Source organism: Ylistrum balloti, unplaced genomic scaffold (assembly GCF_031769215.1).
Source record: "Ylistrum balloti isolate Yb309-2 unplaced genomic scaffold, AGI_CSIRO_Ybal_v1 Utg369808, whole genome shotgun sequence".
NCBI lineage: Eukaryota > Metazoa > Mollusca > Bivalvia > Pectinida > Pectinidae > Ylistrum > Ylistrum balloti.
In genome coordinates this window covers 1,634,926-1,657,807 of record NW_026781982.1, presented here as the reverse complement: position 1 = coordinate 1,657,807, position 22,882 = coordinate 1,634,926, and the positions used below count along the sequence as shown (strand labels likewise).

General features: G+C 32.9%; 2 protein-coding genes across 2 annotated transcripts in view; one reads left to right on the top strand and one right to left on the bottom strand.

The window, feature by feature from the left end:
- Positions 1–812: 812 nt before the first annotated feature.
- Positions 813–17,289, bottom strand: LOC132544727 (palmitoyltransferase ZDHHC15B-like). Its single transcript, XM_060208375.1, has 13 exons — positions 17,178–17,289; positions 15,482–15,508; positions 13,942–14,036; positions 12,986–13,106; positions 11,808–11,877; positions 11,324–11,356; positions 10,761–10,881; positions 10,117–10,249; positions 9,639–9,765; positions 9,107–9,181; positions 6,017–6,117; positions 4,316–4,373; positions 813–889 (listed from the first exon to the last, which is right to left on the bottom strand). The coding sequence occupies exons 1-12, from the start codon at positions 17,287–17,289 to the stop codon at positions 4,324–4,326; spliced, it is 1,065 nt and encodes a 354-aa protein (XP_060064358.1). The 3' UTR covers positions 813–889; positions 4,316–4,323.
- A 567-nt stretch (positions 17,290–17,856) lies between these two features.
- LOC132544781 (von Willebrand factor A domain-containing protein 3B-like) overlaps positions 17,857–22,882 on the top strand; it is a 54,176-nt gene continuing 49,150 nt past the window's right edge. Inside the window, exons 1-2 of the mRNA XM_060208427.1 lie at positions 17,857–17,911; positions 21,771–21,986. Coding sequence (XP_060064410.1) covers positions 17,857–17,911; positions 21,771–21,986 — 271 coding nt within the window. The remainder of the gene's footprint in view (positions 17,912–21,770; positions 21,987–22,882) is intronic.

The following is a 22,882-nucleotide window of genomic DNA, read 5'->3' as shown; positions in this document are numbered from 1 at the left end:
AGGCAAACTGTTGATATCTTTGGCTGCCATGCTGACAGACCTAGGCAAACTGTTGATATCTTTGGTTGCCATGCTGACAGACCTAGGCAAACTGTTGATATCTTCTGTTGTCATGCTGACAGACCTAGGCAAACTGTTGATATCTTTGATTGCCATGCTGACACACCTAGGCAAACTGTTGATATCTTTGGCTGCCATGCTGACAGACCTTGGCAAACTGTTGATATCTTTGGCTGCCATGCTGACAGACCTAGGCAAACTGTTGATATCTTTGGTTGCCATGCTGACACACCTAGGCAAACTGTTGATATCTTCTGTTGTCATGATGACAACCTTGGTGCCAAAAGTGACCACCAGCTTTCAGTGCAGATGCAGTGTATAAAAGGTGAATTTCTGAGCTTCATCTGATCCATGAAAATTTATTTGAGTTGGTCATAGTCAGAACCATGATGACAAAATAGTCTCGTGGCTGGCCTGCATCCGGAACTCTTCTATCAGAGGAAATCACAATCAGTCATATTTCACTCACCATGCAGTGCCTTTATCAGTCAGTTTTACCTCAGCAGGGAGCTCAAGTCAAGTCAGAATTTACTCCATAGTGAGAGTCACTGTTACCTTGACCTTACTCCCAGTCAGATTTCACTCTACAGGAATAAATTTCTCGTTAGAACATCTTTTGTTTTTCAGTAGTTTACCACAAATGGGTGCCTTATCAGTCATTACCTCTCACTAGGAGACACCACTGTTCCACATGTTGTAACAAAGAACTGCTAGTATAAGTCACTTCAGACCAAAGGGCACAGCCTCATTATCTCTTCATTTATCAGCAAACACCACTATCTCAGCTCAAGGTTCATCCCGGTGTTGTCATGGGCACCATAACTATTTCCTGTAACAAATTCATATCACAATATAAACTGTGGGTAAATTTCTTTTTTTTTTTTTTTTTTTTTAATTTTTAACATGTTTTGACAGAAGCAATATCACAACTTCTTTGAAACATCAACAAAGTTTGTTAAAGGTTATTTCTCTATGCATACAAAATATAATTTGAATGAAGTCATCTTATTCTACATGACAGAATATGAAATGAGTGATAAATGAAAATACCGTCATTCGTTTGAGGTATACTGGTAATACAATAATATTTCACTAATTGTCTACCGTAAAACCATACATTTTTTTCACAAAAAAATCAATGTTTAATTTAAAAATCTAAATAGATCTGATTTTGACAAAACAGAACCATAAACCAATGCTATCAAGGCTCCCTTGATTTCTAGTGATTTTATTAGCCAGGTCTATCGTCCTTTCAACAGCCAGGATAATTTAGAATCTTCCTGTAGTATCTGCTGGCTACCTTACTGAACACTATGTCAGATGCCCTCTGTATGTTCTCTAAAGCAATTGGAGTAAAGAGTCTTGCCGAAGGGCACAACAACACACAAAACAATTTGCTGATTCAGCTCTCTGAAAAACACAAACTGTCCTGCATAGAGACATCTCAGATGTCCCCTTATATTTCAAATATCTAATGTTCAAACAAAGGAGTTATGATACCCTATTTTTCTACTGGACTAACTGGAAATGATTATTAGGATTTTTACAGAATTTTCAGCGACCTTAGTGACAATGAACTGAGTCTATAACTAAATAAAGACACAAATAAGACTGTCCCTCAAAGTAAGGGAGGGCGTTGACTGTGTAACAAAGAATTTAAAACTCCAAAAATTCATGGCATGGTAAAGCTAAATTTGATGTGAGGACAAGCAAACTGATGTTATCATGATAATAATGAAAGGCAGTACTAGGGTTATCTTCTATAGTCAGCATTTGAAATAGTATTCTAAACATGTCTACATGACAAAGCTTATTTTAATAATGCCTTTATTCCCTAAAACTGACCTCTGACCTGTAAGTCAGATTGAATACTTTTAGTTAATATTAGTAATAAATTCAAATAAAATATTCACCACTTTTTATAAAACAACAATGTTTAGGTAGGTGAAAGCATACTCAGAGGTCAATATCAACATACAGACCAGGATTGTATTGACTATGTGAAGCAATTCAAACCAACTGCAACATGCTGTAGGTCTGTAGGGAAATTCTGAAGGGTATTGTGGACATTTTTAGAAATGGCATCCCTTAGTGAAGAATAACAGGTTAAGTGTAGGCAATGGGATCCACATGCTGCCAGAGAAAAACTGAGGCAAACAACACTCTCTTACTTTAGACCTCAGAGATAATAATCCTAATGACTAAATATGGAATTTGATCTATATAATATCCTATCTCTCATGAGCAACTTATAGTCTTCACTTCCTTTTGTGTCATTTTGAAAGCACTAGACTTACTTTCTCTAACAGTGTTAAGCCTCCCTCAAGTTTTGATGATTTTCAGGGCAGATGCATATAAAATATCACAAACACCATCAGTGAGATGATAAATGAAGGTAGGGGATAGGGATGCATCTATCAGGGAGGAGCTTTCATTGTTTATTGCTAAAAGAACATGTTACAAGGCATGCTTAGGACACAAGAGTTGTCTCCCTTGTTATCATGGTGTATTTTGGCCTTCTTGAATGCAATGTTTTCATTCACTGAAATTTTCTCAAAAGAAATGGTCTGTTATACAAGGTCATAGCCATTTGTGGCGATAAAGCTAAACTTACTTACAGGTAAAAACTTCAACCTTTGGTGCTCTGTTTGTTGTGTGTTATGGCTCCATATAACCATATTTCTATCTGACAATAACCCCATACCTGGTAATAAGCCCATTCATACATACTTCTATCTGACAATAACCCCATGCCTGGTAAAAAGCCCATTCATACATATTTCTATCTGACAATAACCCCATACCTGGTAATAAGCCCATTCATACATACTTCTATCTGACAATAACCCCATGCCTGGTAAAAAGCCCATTCATACATATTTCTATCTGACAATAACCCCATGCCTGGTAAAAAGCCCATTCATACATATTTCTATCTGACAATAACCCCATGCCTGGTAAAAAGCCCATTCATACATATTTCTATCTGACAATAACCCCATGCCTGGTAAAAAGCCCATTCATACATATTTCTATCTGACAATAACCCCATGCCTGGTAAAAAGCCCATTCATACATATTTCTATCTGACAATAACCCCATGCCTGGTAAAAAGCCCATTCATACATATTTCTATCTGACAATAACCCCATGCCTGGTAAAAAGCCCATTCAAACATCTTTCAGATTCATCAGAAATGTCAGAAAATGCTAATGAAATTTTGTTATATGCCCATCTCTGTAACTTTGAGCGAGATGTAATGTGTTGCCCAATTTTACCCTCTTATTGCAGGACATCACTAACTGATGTCATATAAAATCAGACTGAAGACAACAGGAAAATTCCTGACTTTAAGGCTGAGGGGTGGATATATGGTGCAGGCAGCCTTCACACACCTCTGGTATATTAGTGCTATAATGAGGATATATGAGTTTCCTGATGGGCCTATAAAAATACATATATTCACTGATATTAAGTGACATTAACGAGGTTATGGTGGAGAATGCTGATCTCTGGGTTTATTTTATAAGTTTTGTGCAATAACACTGGGTAAGTTTACTAGTGAAAAACTGGAAAACACCAATGTATAGTTTCTGCTACATAAAATATTGAATACCGTACCCATGCATTCCTCAGCGATAAAGCTATAAACCCATGGTTAATACCTAGTTTGTACAGTGTCATCCTCGGATGCTATATGAAGAAAAAATAATGAAAAAATAAAACACAATTGTATGACACAATCATGTTGTATGACACAATTATGTTGTATGACACAATTATGAGACTTAAAGATGCATTAGGTAAAAAAAAAAAAAAAAAAATCAAAATATGTCAAACTTCATACAGGGCTTTAGGACTTCCACTGCAGATGATCAATGCAAAAATGTTTCCCATTGGTCAGTAATGTTAGCCATGATTTTTTGGACAACTGATCCCAACACAGTCTTATGCTAACAAATACTTGAACTTAGTACATAACAGAATGTACATGAGGTGGTTTGTGAATACATGTAGTATGAAGATTAGCAATCTCCTCACGAGATCAACATTCATTGATCAGTTAACAGAAATGAATCTAGACAAAACCTTTCAAGACAGTATCTGGTGAAGAGATGTTGTTTGACAGAGCTGGAGATAAAAAGCTGGGGACAAAATGACATAGGTAACCCCAATCAAAACACTTCCATTTACTCCATGCAAGTTTAAGTTAATTATTTCACAGGCCATGCAGAAATATTGATCACCCACAAACCTGTAGAGTCAGTCTTGAGACATGGCTATTAACTGTTGACTAGAGCCAGTGTTGTCTCCTAAAACAGAAATCCTGTCTACAATATCACATTATCTTTGTCTAAGGAGTCCACAGTTTCTCCAGGTGTAACTGTCTTTGTTGTTCACAAGTTTGAATGGTGTAACACCATTAGCTACACTGTGTCTGCAAATTATTGAACAAGGACAGTTTTAATCTTTTCTAGGAGGGAGGTCGGTACTGTACCTATTTCACATACCCCTATTTGTACCTTGAACAGGGATCTTCCAATCAAAAATACTCCACGCAGTTGACAAGAAAAACTGTCAAAAAGAAACCCAGAATATATCTGTAGGACATGAATGCCCTTCCTCATACAGATTGTAACAGTGACCTTGACCTAGGAACCCTGAAGCTTGAACTCATCATCTGCCATTTTTTTAGGTTCTGACAGAAATCTTTTCAGAAATGAAGTCACTAGTGTAAAGACATTGACTTATACAGGATGAACATGATGGAACTAAAACTACCACCCCTTACTCCATGAAAATGGCAGGGCAAAAACATTGAATCCACACACAAAAAGAGGGGAAGATGAAATTATTGTTCTACTCATTAACTTTAGACAGTGATCATGATGAAAAGTAAATCAACTGCATCAACACAGCAACAAATATGAATCATCAGAAACTTTCATCCACACAGACGTTAATAAAGATGAATTTTACTTGTACCCCTACTCCTGCCTTCCCCTTTAAGGTAAGATTAAACAGGTCCAAAATGTAACCAACTCGGTTAAGTTTACGCATAAACAAAATATCTAATCTGTTAAATCAAATCAACATGATGGATTAACCGAGAAAAACTGGTAAATGAAGAAAAAAAGATGAATTGATGAAACAGACTAATAGCTATATAGGTAAACATGTACACTGTAATAATCCAAGAATCAGACTACATATTAACGTTTATCTTCGTTGTCTTTAACAAATCCTAATCACAAACAATACTAACCATTTATTTTCAGGAGGGATTTATTATTGTTAAATTCAAGAATATTCAAAATACACAGATTCATAGATCCATGAAATAATAAGTGGAGAAAAATCAACATGGATAATAGGACTTGTGGATGTTAAAAGCAAGACCTATTTATGCAATTAAGTGCCGACAGAAATATACATTTTCCTAACACTGCAAAGTTTTCGTCCAATGAAAATATATATGATTTTACAGTAAGAGATAAAACATGATCACACATTTCCCTCAGGGGATATTTGTCATTCATCATAATACCTTGGTATATTTTAAATGTTTTATCCAGATTTTTTCCAAATACAAGATTTCCAAATAATTTGTTTTCATTGTTTTCCCAAGTAATGATATCTAGACTTGCTTTTTATCATTTTATCACAGCAGTTTAACTTTTGTGAAATTATGACTGCGCAATTATTTTGATGAGTATACTTAAAGCACCAGAAGCTCTAGCCAGTGCTTTCATCAATAAATATCAGCATTAACTTGATAATTTTACAACAATTACAATCATGTTATTTCAACTTACACTTCTAACTTGTTTAGGCAGGTGACACCTTACCTTGTCACATCTGTTTTCGGAAATCGAACCCCGCATGCCTAAGTGAAAGACGAGTGTGTTACCACTGCGCCACCCAACCACCCCATTCATCAATAGTTACAATATACCTAAATCTCCTCCCTCCTCCATCCACCTCTGTCGCTCGGCCAGCAGACCATCACTGTCCAGGTCGACTGTACGTGTTGGATAGGTAATACCATCTCCCACACTGTAACACAAGGTCCATAGTGACACACATGTTCTATACTCACATGTTCTACAGCCAATGTTTACTACACAATAACTTTATCATTATAGTGGGGTCTGACTTAGGGAAAGTTAATGTACCTGTACCCAGTGTCTAGATATAACATGTATCCTAGTTCTTCAGAGAGACTAGCAAGGAATATCATGGAAAAGTTAATTTCACTATAAAGAATTGAAATGGTGCAAAATCTTTATCACCATAGTGATAATGCTTGTCATCATACACAGAGAAAAAAGTCATGCAAGGTATAAAGTACAAACAGGTGGAAAGTTTCACCGTGAAAAGCTCAAATGCAAAACATGCATAGACCAAAATGATATCACAGATTGTAGTAATCCTCAAAAGTTTCAGATTAATGCTGCCACATGGAATATTGAATTGGTTAATACTTGTAAATATATTCATAAAAGAGTCGGAGGTAAATCAGTTATCCACCAAGTAATATAATGTCACTAAAATAGAAAAGATACTGGTGGGTTATACTAATTATACATGTAAGTTCTATTTAAAGCCAATGTGAATTAAGGAAAACCATACTCTTACTTTAATCGTAATTTCAATCTTTTACATTTGACCTGTGCTTTAATCTCAAATATAACAAATAAAACAGAATTTTATGTTTTACATTTGTAATTAATTCTGAATACAAGATAAAACTTATGTAATCCTTATGATGTAATATAGACATCCTGATTATGTTTATAGATCAGAATAGCATTCTCTACTGAAATCTACACAAACAAACCTAAGTGGGTATTCCTCAAGGATACCTTATGTCCTTCCATTTCTCTTCCTAATTGATTGAATTCAATAATTATATGCAGATTCATGCCAAGTACATAATTCTCCATTATTAAGTACAAAACATATGGAAAAAGAAAGTATTAAGACATATATATCAAACAGATGGTAGCCCTTAACTGTTTGTAGAGCAGAGTGCCCCTTCCACATCCCACAGCTACTGGCACAAGGGTCAAAGGTTAGCTCTGATGATTTTTAAGAAGCAATCACTCAAGAAAAACAACTACTTTCATATACAATGTATTACATGTACCAAGATTTATGTATTTTGCCATTTTTAAAAAGTTTTCTGTATCTTTAAAAATCTACAAATCAAGAAAACAAATCAACTAAGGTAAATGGTCAAAGCACAATAATAGATTATCAGGGGACAGGAACCCCACTGACCCTTAACTATTATGGAATTTTAGAGGAAAAATGCTCAACTTAGAAAAATGTTGTATCCTGGAAATTATCATCTACACATGCATACTTACATATCAACATTACCCTGTCTAGAGTGATGACATGTAATCAACAGATTTTCATTTTCTCCACCTTCCTAATTATTTTCAAAGTCATATTAACAAAATTTCCTCTTTAGAACATTCTGTATACTAACAATTCTGACAATGGATTTTTTTTATTTAATTATCGAATGATTTATTAATTTAGTTTTGCCTGGGAAGAAGGTCAAACTTGCCACATAAATCCTAGACATGTATGTTTTATAGGTGAAGACCTTTCCTTAACCTTTGATAGTTAATTAGTAAGCATCATGTACAAACAACAGGATATATGTAGTAATAAAAAGATTAAGAAACATTGTTTCAAAAAACAATTAAGTTAGTAAGAAATATATGTCACTGGCAACTACAATAGAGTTCATCTGTCATTCACATGAAAATCAAGAAATACAGCAATGATAATTACGTTTCTTCTCTTAACAGAATTCATACTTTGTTCATTTTTGAAACCAAGAGTTACAATAACATATACCATTATCAAGAAAAGCTAAAATGGAAGTTTAGAACAAGAAAAAAAATTAGTATATTATATAGGTGTCAGTTTTTGAACATCATTTTGAAATGATAAAAAAATGCATTTAAAATTGTAAATATTTGATAAAGAATGTATCGTTCTGTTTTTGTAAACGTACAACAAAAGCATATTTAAACTAAGTAAGAGAAGAAAGTATAAAACTGGCAAGCATGCACTGTAAAAAAGCCGAAAACAAAACATACAGAACATAATCCTATCATACAGAAACTTTAAAATCATATTACAGAGTAAATTATATAATAACAAACACAATATTTTATGAGTTATTATTTTCCAATTAAGAATTTGACACACGAATACATCAAATTCAAACTTTTACTCTAAAGAAAGTGTTTGATAGAGTTATCTTCCCTTTTTGGAAACGTTTACAAAGCTTGAAATCTCTGTCAAGGCTTACCAGACAATGACATCTAATTTCTAGATCTCTATTTCATAAATTACCAAATCTAGTGCAACCTGTCATAACATTTGGAATCAAGGAAACAGAGCTGTAGAAATAATTTGCCATGTGTAGTCTTTCATCCATAATGATTAGTCTAGTGCTTTATATATTATTTCACTACATTTTTGTGCAAATTCAAAAACCAGGCAATCCATGCATTTAGTACCCTTAATGAGACAGCATACAGTGTTAGCTTCTACAGAGAGTGAGACACAGGTACAAACATGGATGAACTTTGAGAAAGTTAACTGTTACATACATGTAGTAAAGTGTTATTAAAAAGAAAATTGCAGACAATGTTATGAAAATCTGATACAGTACTCATCCGTGTAATAAAACTATCTTCTTACTTGTTAAGATCAATACAATTGTTTATCTCCTGCCCTTTATTTCAATTTCAAAGATATTTTTTTCTTATAAAAATTATTTCTGGAGATATTCATTAATGAAACATCACAAGAATGCCATGTTCAACCTCAACCATACACTTCAAAATAAAAAATGGCTAAATGGGACAGAGTACAATATCTAATTTTCAAACAACTGCATCGCAGATACAGAGCATTAGTGTTGGTCCAGGATGACAAAGCCACAATGATACAAACATATATCTATGAAATCCTTAGTATCACAATACAAGTGTATAAGGGAAAAGGCAGAGCTAACCTTGGAGTTTTACCCATTGTTTGGTACGTATTAGCTTGCTTCGTGCGAGTAGGAAAGGACACCCCGTCTCTTTGACTGTTACCATGGTAACCAACAAAACAAACAAAAAGAACTTTTGTTACCATTTTTAATTCATTTTACATTGAACATAAATATTGTTATATTCATTGATTGATAACTTTTTTTTAATCTATCACATTTTTACTGAGTTGGGAAACCTCCAAATGACAAATATTTCCCTAACTTCAAGACCAACCAGCCACAGCTATACCATATATAGGTGGCAGTGTAATACAATGTTGGTCCTTGAAGACTTTTATTTTATAAATTTCCACCCCCAACCAAAAAAAAAATTATCTGATTCTTCTCCTTTTATTGCTGAAGATATTTTTGTCTGACATTATTTCATTCATTTACTCATCAACTCTCGTGCGACAGCCACCTCAACTGTTAGGGAGCAGATGTCTGACAGCCAATGGCAATCCATTCATTCCATCGAAAACGTTTTTATGAACATGTCAAAATTACTTACGTTGAAAAAATGGGCAGAAACCATTGCTTCTTTGTTTCACCAAAGACTTCAATAAAGTTACTATACTTTCCCAAACTGAAGCCATTTTTGTCTGGACCACTTTGGAAAATTGGCGATCTAAATGCCTCTGAAAAATGAAAAACGAAAGTAAGGAAAATATATATGTATGTGTTAAATTAATGAATATTGAATCAAAATATTGTTTAAATTAACTAAAATAATAGTAAACGATGAAATTGATAGGACTTATATTACTACATGCAGCAGCCTGATCTGTGGCAGAAAAGTGGTCCTACAAACTTAATAGGGTAGATAAGTTTTCTTTAATTTGAATTTCAGCATTATTTCTATGAAACAGAAATCAAAATCACATTGCTGTTCATTTACAAAACACTATTTAAAGGTAGACAAGAATAAATATGATTCTATACTATAGGTAAATCTGTGATATATATGTATGTGACATGTTTATACTTACCTAGTGTTGATCTGTTACTAGCAGTGAGGTAACAGTGGTAACCAAACAGGGAGATTAAACTGATCCCAAACATAATGGACACGAAGAAGAGGAAAAGCACATGAAACTTCCCCATGTCTCGATTACCTTCACCCTATCAATAAAATTTAATCAGAAGTTTTAATCAACGTGCCAGACAGGATTGCTGATATATGTGGGATTGAGGCAGGAGTTTGAAATCACACTGGAACCATGGGAAAAAAATAACACTGGTTGTAAGTAAAATCTCCTTTAACAAGAATTCCTGGATATTTTTTCATGTCCCACTACTCCTGCAATATGAGTCTTTGAAATAAGTTATATTCAAAATGCAAAAATGGCTGACTGAGCAGATGGTGTGTTTTTCAAAATTCTATTTATCAAAATTACTTTATTCAAAATATTGAGCCAATTAAAACATCTTTGAATTTGTTGCCAGTTCTCTAAATCCATCAAGATTTCATATTTATTGATGAAAATATCAGAAATCTCTGTATTTTCCTTCTTGTGTTGTATACACACTATGATGAACCTACACAAAATTTGGTTGCTATAGTAACTGTAAGATATCAAGGTATCTTCAGGATAGAATTATACATATCTATAAAGAAAATGTCTGTACTTACCGACCAAAACAAAATGAAATATTTCACAGATGTAGCAGCTACATATAAACAGTATATAAGGGCGTAACCCAAAAACTGTACAAAAAACTTGTAATTTGTGAAACCCACACAATTGTTCACCCTGAAAAAGCAAAACAACCCACATTTATTTTTTATATTGTTTCCTTGGTAAATTCAGCACACCTAACCACTGTCCTAGTTCTATCATATCCTTACATGGCAGCTAGATATGAAGTGTCTAAAACACTGAGGTATTGAAGCTTGACATTGAAAAATATACCATGTTTAATTACAGAAGAGTACAGGGACATTTTGTATTATTTCACTGTGTACAGAATACAACTTTCAAGACAACATTTAGGCAATATTATCACTATGGTGTCTGTTTTAAATTAGCAAACAACAATTCAAATCTGACTAAAATAGCATCTTGTGTCTTATTTAAATTAGCTGGAAATTTTATAAAGATGAGATATCATTTAGGAGAATCAATTAAAAGTTTTAATACCAAGAAATCATCTGAAAATGTTTAAATAATACTTAGTATCTTATCTAACACTCACCATGGACAGTGATGGTCCATCTTTAATACACATCTGGAATGTAAAACAGAGAAATAGGACATATACATCTCACATATAGTACCCCGTACTTTATCTGTGAAAATTCTAGTTAAAACCCTTTAAGGATTTTCTTTTATCTGTTTATAACGTATTATTAGTCTGGTTCAGCTATGAAGGTCTCCATTGCTGATCAAGGAATAACACATCCTTCAATTCACTAGAAGAGATTCTGAACAGGAAAATGTGATGCCATTTCAAAAACTGGAAATTTCAAATTCCCTTTAAATGTCAATTAAATCTTTAAAACTAAAATAAACAACTCCTAAAACTAAAATGATATTGTTAGGACAACAAAAGAAATAGGAAACCACCTCATTGTGTATAATCTATGGGATTCTTACAATCTTATTCATTATAATAATTGTTTTTTAACTACAAATATTTAGTATTGAACTTTGAAGTAGATAACAGGCGATATACTTACGCCCCACACACAGAACAGTGATGACATCTGTCTGGTTTTATACATTTACACTTTTCACAATAGCGTGGTACTGCAAACAAAGGCAGAACTTGATTAAAGAACATCTTCTTACTAATCACAAATGTAAATATTCTAAATATCTTATTATCAAACCACACAGGCAATAATTGATGTATGTACTGTATTGAACAATGAGTAGGTAACAATCCAGAGTTGTTATCAGCTATAACCTTTTTCCAAATCATCATTTACATTTGTTTGTTTTTTTTTTCTCAAAAAAAAAAAAAAAAATATGATCAAATCAAAAGGATGCTTTGTTTACTGTATATATCAATGATTTTTTTCTCTCCTTGTTTTTGACTTGAACACTTTGGTATGAAGAAGAATTTACTTACATCCTGATGATGTTAACTATTGGCAGACTTTGGTATGAAGAAGAATTTACTTACATCCTGATGATGTTAACTATTGGCAGACTTTGGTATGACGAAGAATTTACTTACATCCTGATGATGTTAACTATTGGCAGACTTTGGTATGAAGAAGAATTTACTTACATCCTGATGATGTTAACTATTGGCAGACTTTGGTATGAAGAAGAATTTACTTACATCCTGATGATGTTAACTATTGGCAGACTTTGGTATGACGAAGAATTTACTTACATCCTGATGATGCTAACTATTGGCAGACTTTGGTATGACAAAGAATTTACTTACATCCTGATGATGTTCTGTTAAGTATTGGCAGACTTTGTTAACTATTGGCAGACTTTGGTATGAAGAATTTACTTACATCCTGATGATGTTAACTATTGGCAGACTTTGGTATGAAGAAGAATTTACTTACATCCTGATGATGTTAACTATTGGCAGACTTTGGTATGACGAAGAATTTACTTACATCCTGATGATGCTAACTATTGGCAGACTTTGGTATGACAAAGAATTTACTTACATCCTGATGATGTTAACTATTGGCAGACTTTGGTATGACGAAGAATTTACTTACATCCTGATGATGCTAACTATTGGCAGACTTTGGTATGACAAAGAATTTACTTACATCCTGATGATGTTCTGTTAAGTATTGGCAGACTTTGGTAAGAAGAAGAATTTACTTACATCCTGATGATGTTAACTATTGGCAGACTTTGGTATGGAGAAGAATTTACTTACATCCTGATGATGTTCTGTTAACTATTGGCAGATCCTTAGCAGCGTTCACTAAAATTGCTTTTTGTATGTCTTCATTTGTTTCTCTTGTCAGGCGGTCAGAATCTTGTTTATTTAAGTAAAACTGCAACATAAAATTTCTGTCAACTGAAAACTCTGAACAATTTTGCATAACTAGGGAGATAAACTTAAACATATGTAGGTAAATATAACTTAACAGATAGTTAAACAAATATCTTATTTTTTAGAATATGTTTGAATTAAAAAGAAATATCTTATTTTTTAGAATATGTTTGAATATATTTTTTAAAATGAAATATCTTATTTTTTAGAATATGTTTGAATTAAAAAGAAATATATCACATATAAAAATAAAAAGATTAACAATTGAAAGAACCTGCAGATATGTTGGATTACAAATTATATATATATATATACATCCAAAACATCAGGAAAGTGGTAGCAACAGCTGAGTTGGTTAGAGTGTTGCACTACATAAGTGTGAAGATCTGAGGTGTAGTGTGACACTCCCTTTCCATGATGGTTTGTGTTTCCCAAGAAGCTCAGATACAGACATGGTTGTGTCATCGAGCGAGAGACTTTTACCAAAATTGCCTTTAATGGCAACTGCAGAGAGACCCGGCCTCAAAATGACCCTGGCTGATCACAGGGCAATACACCCAGCAAACCAAATAAAGACTTATCAGGTAAAATTATGCAATCTAATTAATATTTAATAAAACTGAAACGTTATCCTTACAAACACAACAAGATTGAAAACACAACAAGATTGAAACAAGCATTTCTTCAGTCTTACTGATTGTGTTCCTATGCCTAGTTTCAAAATAAATTCGTTCTCTTATCCCAGAGGACAAAGTTTTGCCTACAAATACTTGAAAACATTACAGACCTTCTGATCACATGGCCTGCCTAGTCTAGTACACTGGCTTTATACACACCTGACGTGGGACTTTTCCTGGAGCAGCCATTATTGTGCGTGCATAGGACCACATGAAGACGATCAGCAGGGGATGATAAAGGATTAAGTACACAACTGGAAAAAAGTGTATTATCTGTTAAGTATATTAACTTTTGTACCCGTAATAGCTGTACACAGATGTAACTCGCAAACAACAAGTCACAAATTCCTGACAGTCCTAGCCATGGTCGTAAATTCCTGACAGTCCTAGCCATGGTCGTAAATTCCTGACAGTCCTAGCCATGGTCGTAAATTCCTGACAGTCCTACCCATGGTCGTAAATTCCTGACAGTCCTACCCATGGTCGTAAATTCCTGACAGTCCTACCCATGGTCGTAAATTCCTGACAGTCCTAGCCATGGTCGTAAATTCCTGACAGTCCTAGCCATGGTCGTAAATTCCTGACAGTCCTTGCCATGGTCATAAATTCCTGACAGTCCTAGCCATGGTCGTAAATTCCTGACAGTCCTACCCATGGTCGTAAATTCCTGACAGTCCTAGCCATGGTCAGTTATTTCATATGTTTTGTAAAGAGTGATATAGTGTATCAGCTAAAATATTCAGTTTTGTATTTCCCTGATTATAAATCACTTTAGGATATAAGCCACAGTCATTTTTAGTGACTTTTTAGATTTGATCCACATGTAAGTCGCACTGGAATATCAGTTGTGCCCTTTCTTACGAAGTGGTAACTATTACGTTGACCAAAGTTTGTTGATATAACAAACAACAGAGGGCAATTTTATCAAGATCATAAGTGAAATATCTAATAAAGTATGAAAATGAATTATACACAGATAATCCTTTCTTTTATCTATGTATTTCAAAAAATGCATAAAATAGCAAATATCAAACTTTTTTGGCTTGGGTGCCTTCACAGATTGTCTACAAACAGATATAGGGCCTGACGTTATGTGCAGTTTACTAAACAATCTCCATCAGTGTCTGTATTGTTAAATATTAATATAGATCCTTGTATGCTGACCAAACTTTCGTAGTTCCATATTATTTCTTCTTTTAAGTTATACAAAACCATTCATATCATATACAGGCATGGTGGTTGTTATATAATTTGACCTATAACCCAATGACCTATTGATACCAGGATGCAAAAGGCTATTGTAAACTTCCACTATGGCTTCAAAGTAACCTTGAAAGTCCAGAAAATGTTATTGTGATCATATTAAAAGGTATGATTAATAAAATCCACAAGAATGCTATTTTTATTTCAATCTTCATATCATCCTGTACAAGATTGCAAGTGACAATTCTAGACAATCTGTTTCAGTCACAAACATGTGATGGGCAGGGACTCATAAGGAAAAAAGTTGTGGTTTATAATCCAGAAAAATATGGTATAGAAAATCACAATGTATAGTCAATAATTTGATATCAAACAATATTTGTACATATTCATGTTCTGATTTAAAGTATTTGTTTTTGTGGGATTCTGTATTTCAATGATTACAAGTTCACAAACACTAGCCCTTTCTGGATACTGTCAATATAAACATACTGACCTTTTTCAGCTATGCTGGGAACAGTTACTGCAAAAAATCAAATAACAATATGACTTATATAGCTAATAATCATAAAATATGACTGTACATGTATTTTCACAAAGAATCATCAAAGTCTGACATACATTTTCAGGAGAGGTAAATAAATTCTCACATTCATGACATAAATACCTATTGTATAATTAGTGACAGGTGAATTCTAGGTGATAATGATGATGTAAATCTCCAAAATTTTGACTTGAAACATTACATGATCATTACACTACTGAATCTATGTGCCTTGTTATATGGTAAATTTCATTTACTGGTTTTTTTTTGACACTATACTTTTGCATACTTGATATCTGTTTTAGAACTTTTTTCTGAAGACAAAAGCAACAGTATCTTTAAATCTACCTATATATATATATTAATTGGTTCAATGTATAAACACCAAATCCATAATTAACAAAGCATTTGATAGTGAACACTTGATAAGGACCAGCGTTCCCCATTAATCCTGAATGAGGGAAGAAAAAAAACTAAGATTTGTTCCCCCAGTCTTCAGGGACTCTCATACATGACTATATTTTTAAGGGTAAACTGTGCCCCAGTTTTAAAATACATGGGGTAACACTGAGGAAAATTCAATATTCAACATTTATAAGGTCAATATGTGGTCAGATATTAATGTTCACATATTTATCCAACAAAAATTTCTCCAACACATTATCAGTTATAATCAATTAATACTGACTGGATCATTGTCCACAATAAACAGCAACTTAAAAATATTAAAATTCAATACATTTGAGAGCTGGTACTTATTACATTGTGATGCATTTCTATTATGATACTCTTTTAATTATCTTTGGCTATGATGATGCATATGTAACCCTAGCTGGTAAAGTAATGGGTGTAATATATGGTTTGGCTAGAGAGAACTCAGCAGCTTTATTAGTTGAGTGCAAGACTAGTAGGCCAGGCATCCAACATTTGATTCCATGCAAAAACTTTAAGTAAATAATGACATTTTGATATTTGCTCTGATGTATGGCCTCTGGAATAATTCTTCTAAAATCAGAATTTATTTCCTGGAGGGGCATAGGCATCCCTGGTAAAATACAAGCCTCAATCTACTGCTTGGCTAGAGAAATCTTCTCTTTAGTTTGATTGGTTTAGTGTAAGATGAGAAAGCCAGGGGCCGGGTCTTCGGTTCGCTTCCAAGTAATGACGATGGAATAGATGATAACATCTGTTACACCTATCTTTTTTTTTTAAATTCTTTTTGAGGTACTGAAAGTCATAAGGAAGGTGATTATGGAATTTATAAATGATGTAAAAAAATAGCATAAAGAGCTAAATACTATATTTTACATCTTATGAAGGAAATGTCATTATGGTCATGTGATGATGAACATGTTGGTAAAAGCTGCTGAACTGGATCTAAATATAACATTTTTAAAAAAACACACTTTCAAGACTAAAGTAAGTCGCCCTTTAACGCCATGGAAACAATTCACGAATATAAAACAATAATACCAATAATATTAAATATTCAATATAAACCATCCTATTTCCAAATCATCAAGTTATCATCGATTTTACAGCGAAAATAGACAAAACATCTTGTTCCACAACAAATGTCAAACACCCTTAAGCTCTAAAGGCATTGTCGTATGATAGAAAACGATTTCCCTAATATAATCAAACTTACAAGCACAGAGTTGAACAACGTATGCATAATACGACCATACAACCACAGCAGTTATAAATACGACTGGAAACCATCGGACAACATCACAACACACTTTTAGTGCGTTCGCCATTTCGATGTTTCTCTTCCGGAATCAAGTTTGTGATGTACGTCATCAGTTTTGTTTGTTCTAGTTAAATTGTAATTGGGTCATGTGTACGCTTGTAAGCCAAGGGTTGGAGTAAGGATATTACAAGCGTCAAATAAAAAAAATTTTTTAAAAAAATATTAAAAAATATTTAATGCATAATTCATCATTTCAGTTTATTCCTTTTATTTAAATTTTGTAAATAATTGATAGCGAAATATTTTTAGGTAAATTATATTGTATTATTTTTTAACGGGCACCTTACTCTACTCCCAGGCAACTACGATGTAAACAAGATGGCGGCTGTTGGCAGGTTTGAGGTGTTGAAAACATGATATGGGTTGGCGTGATACAGGTCGTCACTAAAAGTGAAAGCTATTTTACGCTATTTGGTTAACCTGTGAGCTAGTCGGGGATTTGATTACACGTGGATAAGTGATTGGAAAGTGTAACTGGCTTCATTAACAACAAGGCCTGTTTATAAAAAGGAAACACAGTGAAAGGGAAAGCGTGACAGTTGTTTTTTCGGCGTGAGATCATAGAACACCAAAGATGGCTACAAAACTGATGGCATGCGAACCATACAAGAAAAACGCATACTCAGAAGGTAATACTGCTGTTTTCTATCCACTTTCCAGCAGCAAAATTAGGATACAAGACTTTTAACCACTATAATGAAACAAGCAGTGTTATGTTAACAACCCAAGTAGTTAAACTTATCTTTCGTTTATCTGTAACGTGTCAAGTTTCTTTAGCTTGAAGCCTTGCATCTATAAGCATAGCAAGTCGCCCGATACAATAAACCCATTCAACTGGGACACTGAAATATGTTGTTATTGAAAAACACCTTTTATTTAACTTTACATGTATTGATAAAGTGGTTTTATCAATCCATTGTTTGTGCTGTTTGAACTGTTTCTGCTTCAAAAATGCTGTTATGGCTTTCAAATCTATTTCTATTTTTTTTTGCTTTTTTTTTCTTTTTTTATTAATTCTCATGCATATTCATAACTCAAGATATATAAAATAATGACTTTGGGATACTTTTGTTGTGGATTCCTGTTTTCCTTTGGGACGTGTTAAAATTTTGAGAACCCACTGACACATTATACTTTTTAGTAATAAGGATTGTCATAATTTTGGTAATGGCATTCTAGACACTCTTGAAAAAATCCAACAAATATTGGCATGCTTTCACTGATGTATAGGTGTTGGCAAGTGTACATATAGTTTTGGCAAAAATAAGATAAACAATGGATTTTGTGTGTCTGCATCGAGTCTCACATTAAGACATGTATGTATGATAAACTCTCTAGTTTCCATATTTTTATGAAACTATTCTACCCCCCAACTTTTTATTGATAATAGTTTTTATGAATTATTCATGATCAATTAACTTAACTCTAAAACATAAAATAACCACTAAAGATTACTTAAGTTAAGGGCAGAGAGTGAGGTCCAAATGACTGGAAAATATCAGGAATCTTCAAATAACATGATAAGTTATACATGATTTTAACAGTTTTATTCAAAAGACAAGAAAATACTTAGGTAGAGTGCCTGTGATACAATAAATATTATGATTTCATGACATTATGACTTTAACACAATGATTGTGATTTGTGAATCAATCAAATCCAATTATCATTTCATAATAAAATGAGAAATTTAACTTGAATTGAATCAGAATGACTAAGGTTAGCCAGGTATAATTTGATTATTTATAAGTAATTTACTTGACAACTTAAAAACTTGAATTCCTCAACAGAAAAATTACCTCAAGGTATTTAACTTTGTCATATCATAAATAAATATTTGTATACCTGCGTAGCCAATGTAACAAGATGAGACAAATTGTCTTACTATATCATAGATAAATGTACAAAAGATAACAACATGTATTCATACTGAAAAGCATAAACTGAAATACTTGTTATCGTGAAGTCAAAAACATATTATGTGTAATACAAGTTAAAGTGAATTATAATCACCTGAATACTAAAATTATCAAAAATTTGATTTGACCCTTGATGTCAACTTAAGGACTGTGAAGTGTTTTCTGTTGAAATATAACATTTAAGTCTAAACAATACCCGTATTAAATTGACCCACATTTTTATGATTATAATGATTATACATTGTAAACAAATATGTACATATAAGCATATAGACAACTAAACAGTATGTAAAAATGTTTCTTATTTACAACAATACCTCCTAACCATAATTGATATTAAATATCAAAAAGAATTTTGAAAAAAATGACCTGTAATTTTAGGTTTATGTTTGGATTATTTTTAAGCAATATAAATGGTTTATTCTGTAAACAGATATAAATTTCAAATTGACAGAGCATGAAGTATATACCAATTAACACCAAGTCCCATTCAGTAATACATCATTCCTTTACTTTTCTTCATTTTGACAGATAATGCTAATGAAATCATTTTTGGTATAGTTCTACTACTATATATATTTCTGTGAGAGTAAGCCCTTAAAGTATGGTAGTAAGCTAGACCATATAATCATATTGTTGTACATGAAAGTGTAAACCGTTTGATGCTATTTTATTGCCCTGTAATTATAAACATTATGAGCCACTCCCGGCCCCACCTATGAGCCATGCCCCTACCCCCATGCCCCCACCCCCTGACTTTAGCTGAATTAATTACATGATATATTGTTGACTTGTGCTTATTTCTGGATACATACAGTAATTCTTAATTCTTTTCTTGAAATGAAGGAAGAACTTATGATCACTTTAAATTGAAAATGGAAATGATGTGGCAATATTTCAAAAACATGTTATAGTAAATATCCTACTTTAGATCTTCACTGACCATCAATGATTTGGTTGTTGGCTTTGATGGCTATATAAGCCTGGGATGGGTTAGTTTCACAGGAAATGAGTTCACATTTATTGCTAAATGTATTCACTGAACATTTGATAGCTGATGATAAAAGACCATTTTGGTAATTCTATAATACAAACTTTTCAGTCTCCACCCAGAAGTATGACAGTAAAGTCAAAGTTACAATCTTTGTAGTGAAAGTGTTTTAGCTGTATGTAGTGACTGATGGTATCACAAGATCTAGCAGATACAGAAGATCAGTAAATAGCTACCAAAAATTTTGTAAGTTAGTGGCCATTGGTAGTGTTAATTAGTTTTAACGTTGATTAACCCATCCAGCTTACTTTCAGAATAATAATAAGTCTTTTTGATTTGCCATGACTTCCTGCCCATTTTAAAGTGTTAGCAAGTTTTTTTTTCTCAAAAAGACAAGAATATTTAACCAAACTTTAATATTCACATCTAAGTCATATTTTCATTAGGAATACTGCCTTAGACAAAGCTAATTTAAATATACAGGAAAGCTAGAGTTTGAACTAATCTGAATTTACAGCATATAAACTGCCTTATTTATATAAGATAGATGACTATTTCAACCATCTTCATTTTTGGTTTGATTTGTCCATGAATCAGTTAGTTATCAGAGAAAGAATAGGGAGGGAGGTGGGGGTCTATCCTTTCTTTATTGGATAATAAAAAAACATTATTTAACAACATGAAGCTTTCCTAGGTCGCTTTTCATTGCCTCAGACTTGTAGATTCAATGATGATCACTGGAGACGGTTCACACTGGAAGAATTGGTTGTTACGGACGCTATTGATTGGCAAAATATTATTTCCCAATGTAGCCATCAACACAATGTTAACAGTATAACATCTGGTACATTTGAGAAGGATAAATTATGTATATTGATGGAGTCCATGCCTACTATTTATACTGTATAGTATCTTGATGGAATTTTATTGATCAAATGGAGAGTTCAAAAGTTTGTTGAAATTGTATGTATAGAAAAAGAATAAAGTGCATACAATGTACTTATTTACCAGTCACTTCAATATCATTACAGCCCTAGGTGAAATCTGTCTATGTCTTTACACAAAGTATGCATATTTATATATTTATTGAAAAAACAAGAATCGAGGATAACATTATATATAGGTTACATGAATTTCAGATTATAAAGCTCTGAGTATATGTATTATATTTTTGAATAAGCTGCTAATATAATTCTTGTAGGGTCTGGGTATTATTAAGAAATGATAATATAGTAAATTTTATTTCCTAGATATGGAACTTACTATAGCGTATATAAAGTTTGCATACTTATTGGAGCTTCTGTACTTTCTTAAAAAAAAACAGAATTAAACACCAAGAAAATAAAATGATAGCTTGATTAGTTAAAGCTGCAAAAGGATGCATGCATGTGCATTAATTTTCAAATAACTCAGATAAAGAAAGGGAGATAACTGTAAGATAAATATCACAAGTATTGATAATAATTTGTGTAAGGGGACATGTATCATTAAAATGCTTAAAAAAATTGTAAATTCAATTAGTTCTTTGAAATTTATCTGATTTTATTTGTTCTCATCACTGTTTCTTCTTGATTTCAGGAGTGACCTTTGACATCCCTATTCCGACCCCACCAATGACACAAGACGTAGAATATGACCCAGCTGTTAGTGAGAAAAAGACCCCCAGCAAAGAATGGGAGCTAGATGTTCGTTCTCTTATATCTACAAAGAAATGGCTACAAAATTATGGCCTCCGAAAAAACAAAATTAGTCTCAAACAGATCCTCCCAACCATCGGATTCAAACATAGTGACGGTAAGTTCAACGTTCACCATCAATTGTAAATATTTTCTTTACATGTCATCACTTCTGCTTAGTTCACTTGATTATTGAAGATAAGACGACTATGTTAAACCTAATTTTTGTGTTTATCTCTCAATGAGCCCAACAATATCTCTTGCTGTTTTGCAGAATTGCAGGCATATTCTTTTCATATTTTACTGTCCTTCAGTAAGTCCTCTTTGTAATTTGAGTAAAAATTTGTGCTAATTGGATCCTTCGACTTTTTGCAGTAATATTGCACTTCTGATATTGAAGGACTCTGTTATGTCAGACTGTTTGTGTTGTTATGATCCTAAGTATATATGTAAATAATTTAGATCCAATGGCCAATGATTAAAAGAAAGAAAAAATGTTTTATTTTAAGTAAGTCAGTTTTGTGCAATTTTTGGCGCACGTATTGTGTATTCTGAGCATGCAGGGCCAATTAAGAGGCCTGGAAATTTTGTAATATTTTTACTATCAACTTGTCATTGTAGTAAATAATCCAGGTTGTTTAGTAGTTTTTAGTAAGTGATAAATCATCCAGACATTTATTTATGTCTGTAACACCAATAATTATAATCACAAGCATCAACATTCAATAGATAGCCAAACCAATCTCAGATATCTTTTTGTAACAAAAATAAAAACTTTTCAGGTTTTTTTGTCTATAAATATATACAAAATGTTATATGAAGTGAGTTTAAATTGAAAGCAGATTTTTGTTATGTGTGAATAACTTTTTTTGAATTTTTCTTCATGATTTCTTGGAAATCATGATTCAGTTATTGAAAATGTTGTTGAAAATATTAAGGTACATACCCAACCCCCTGCCCACCAGTATGTTGTAAGGTGGTGTATTTTACATAGACAACACCTTTAAACAGGTG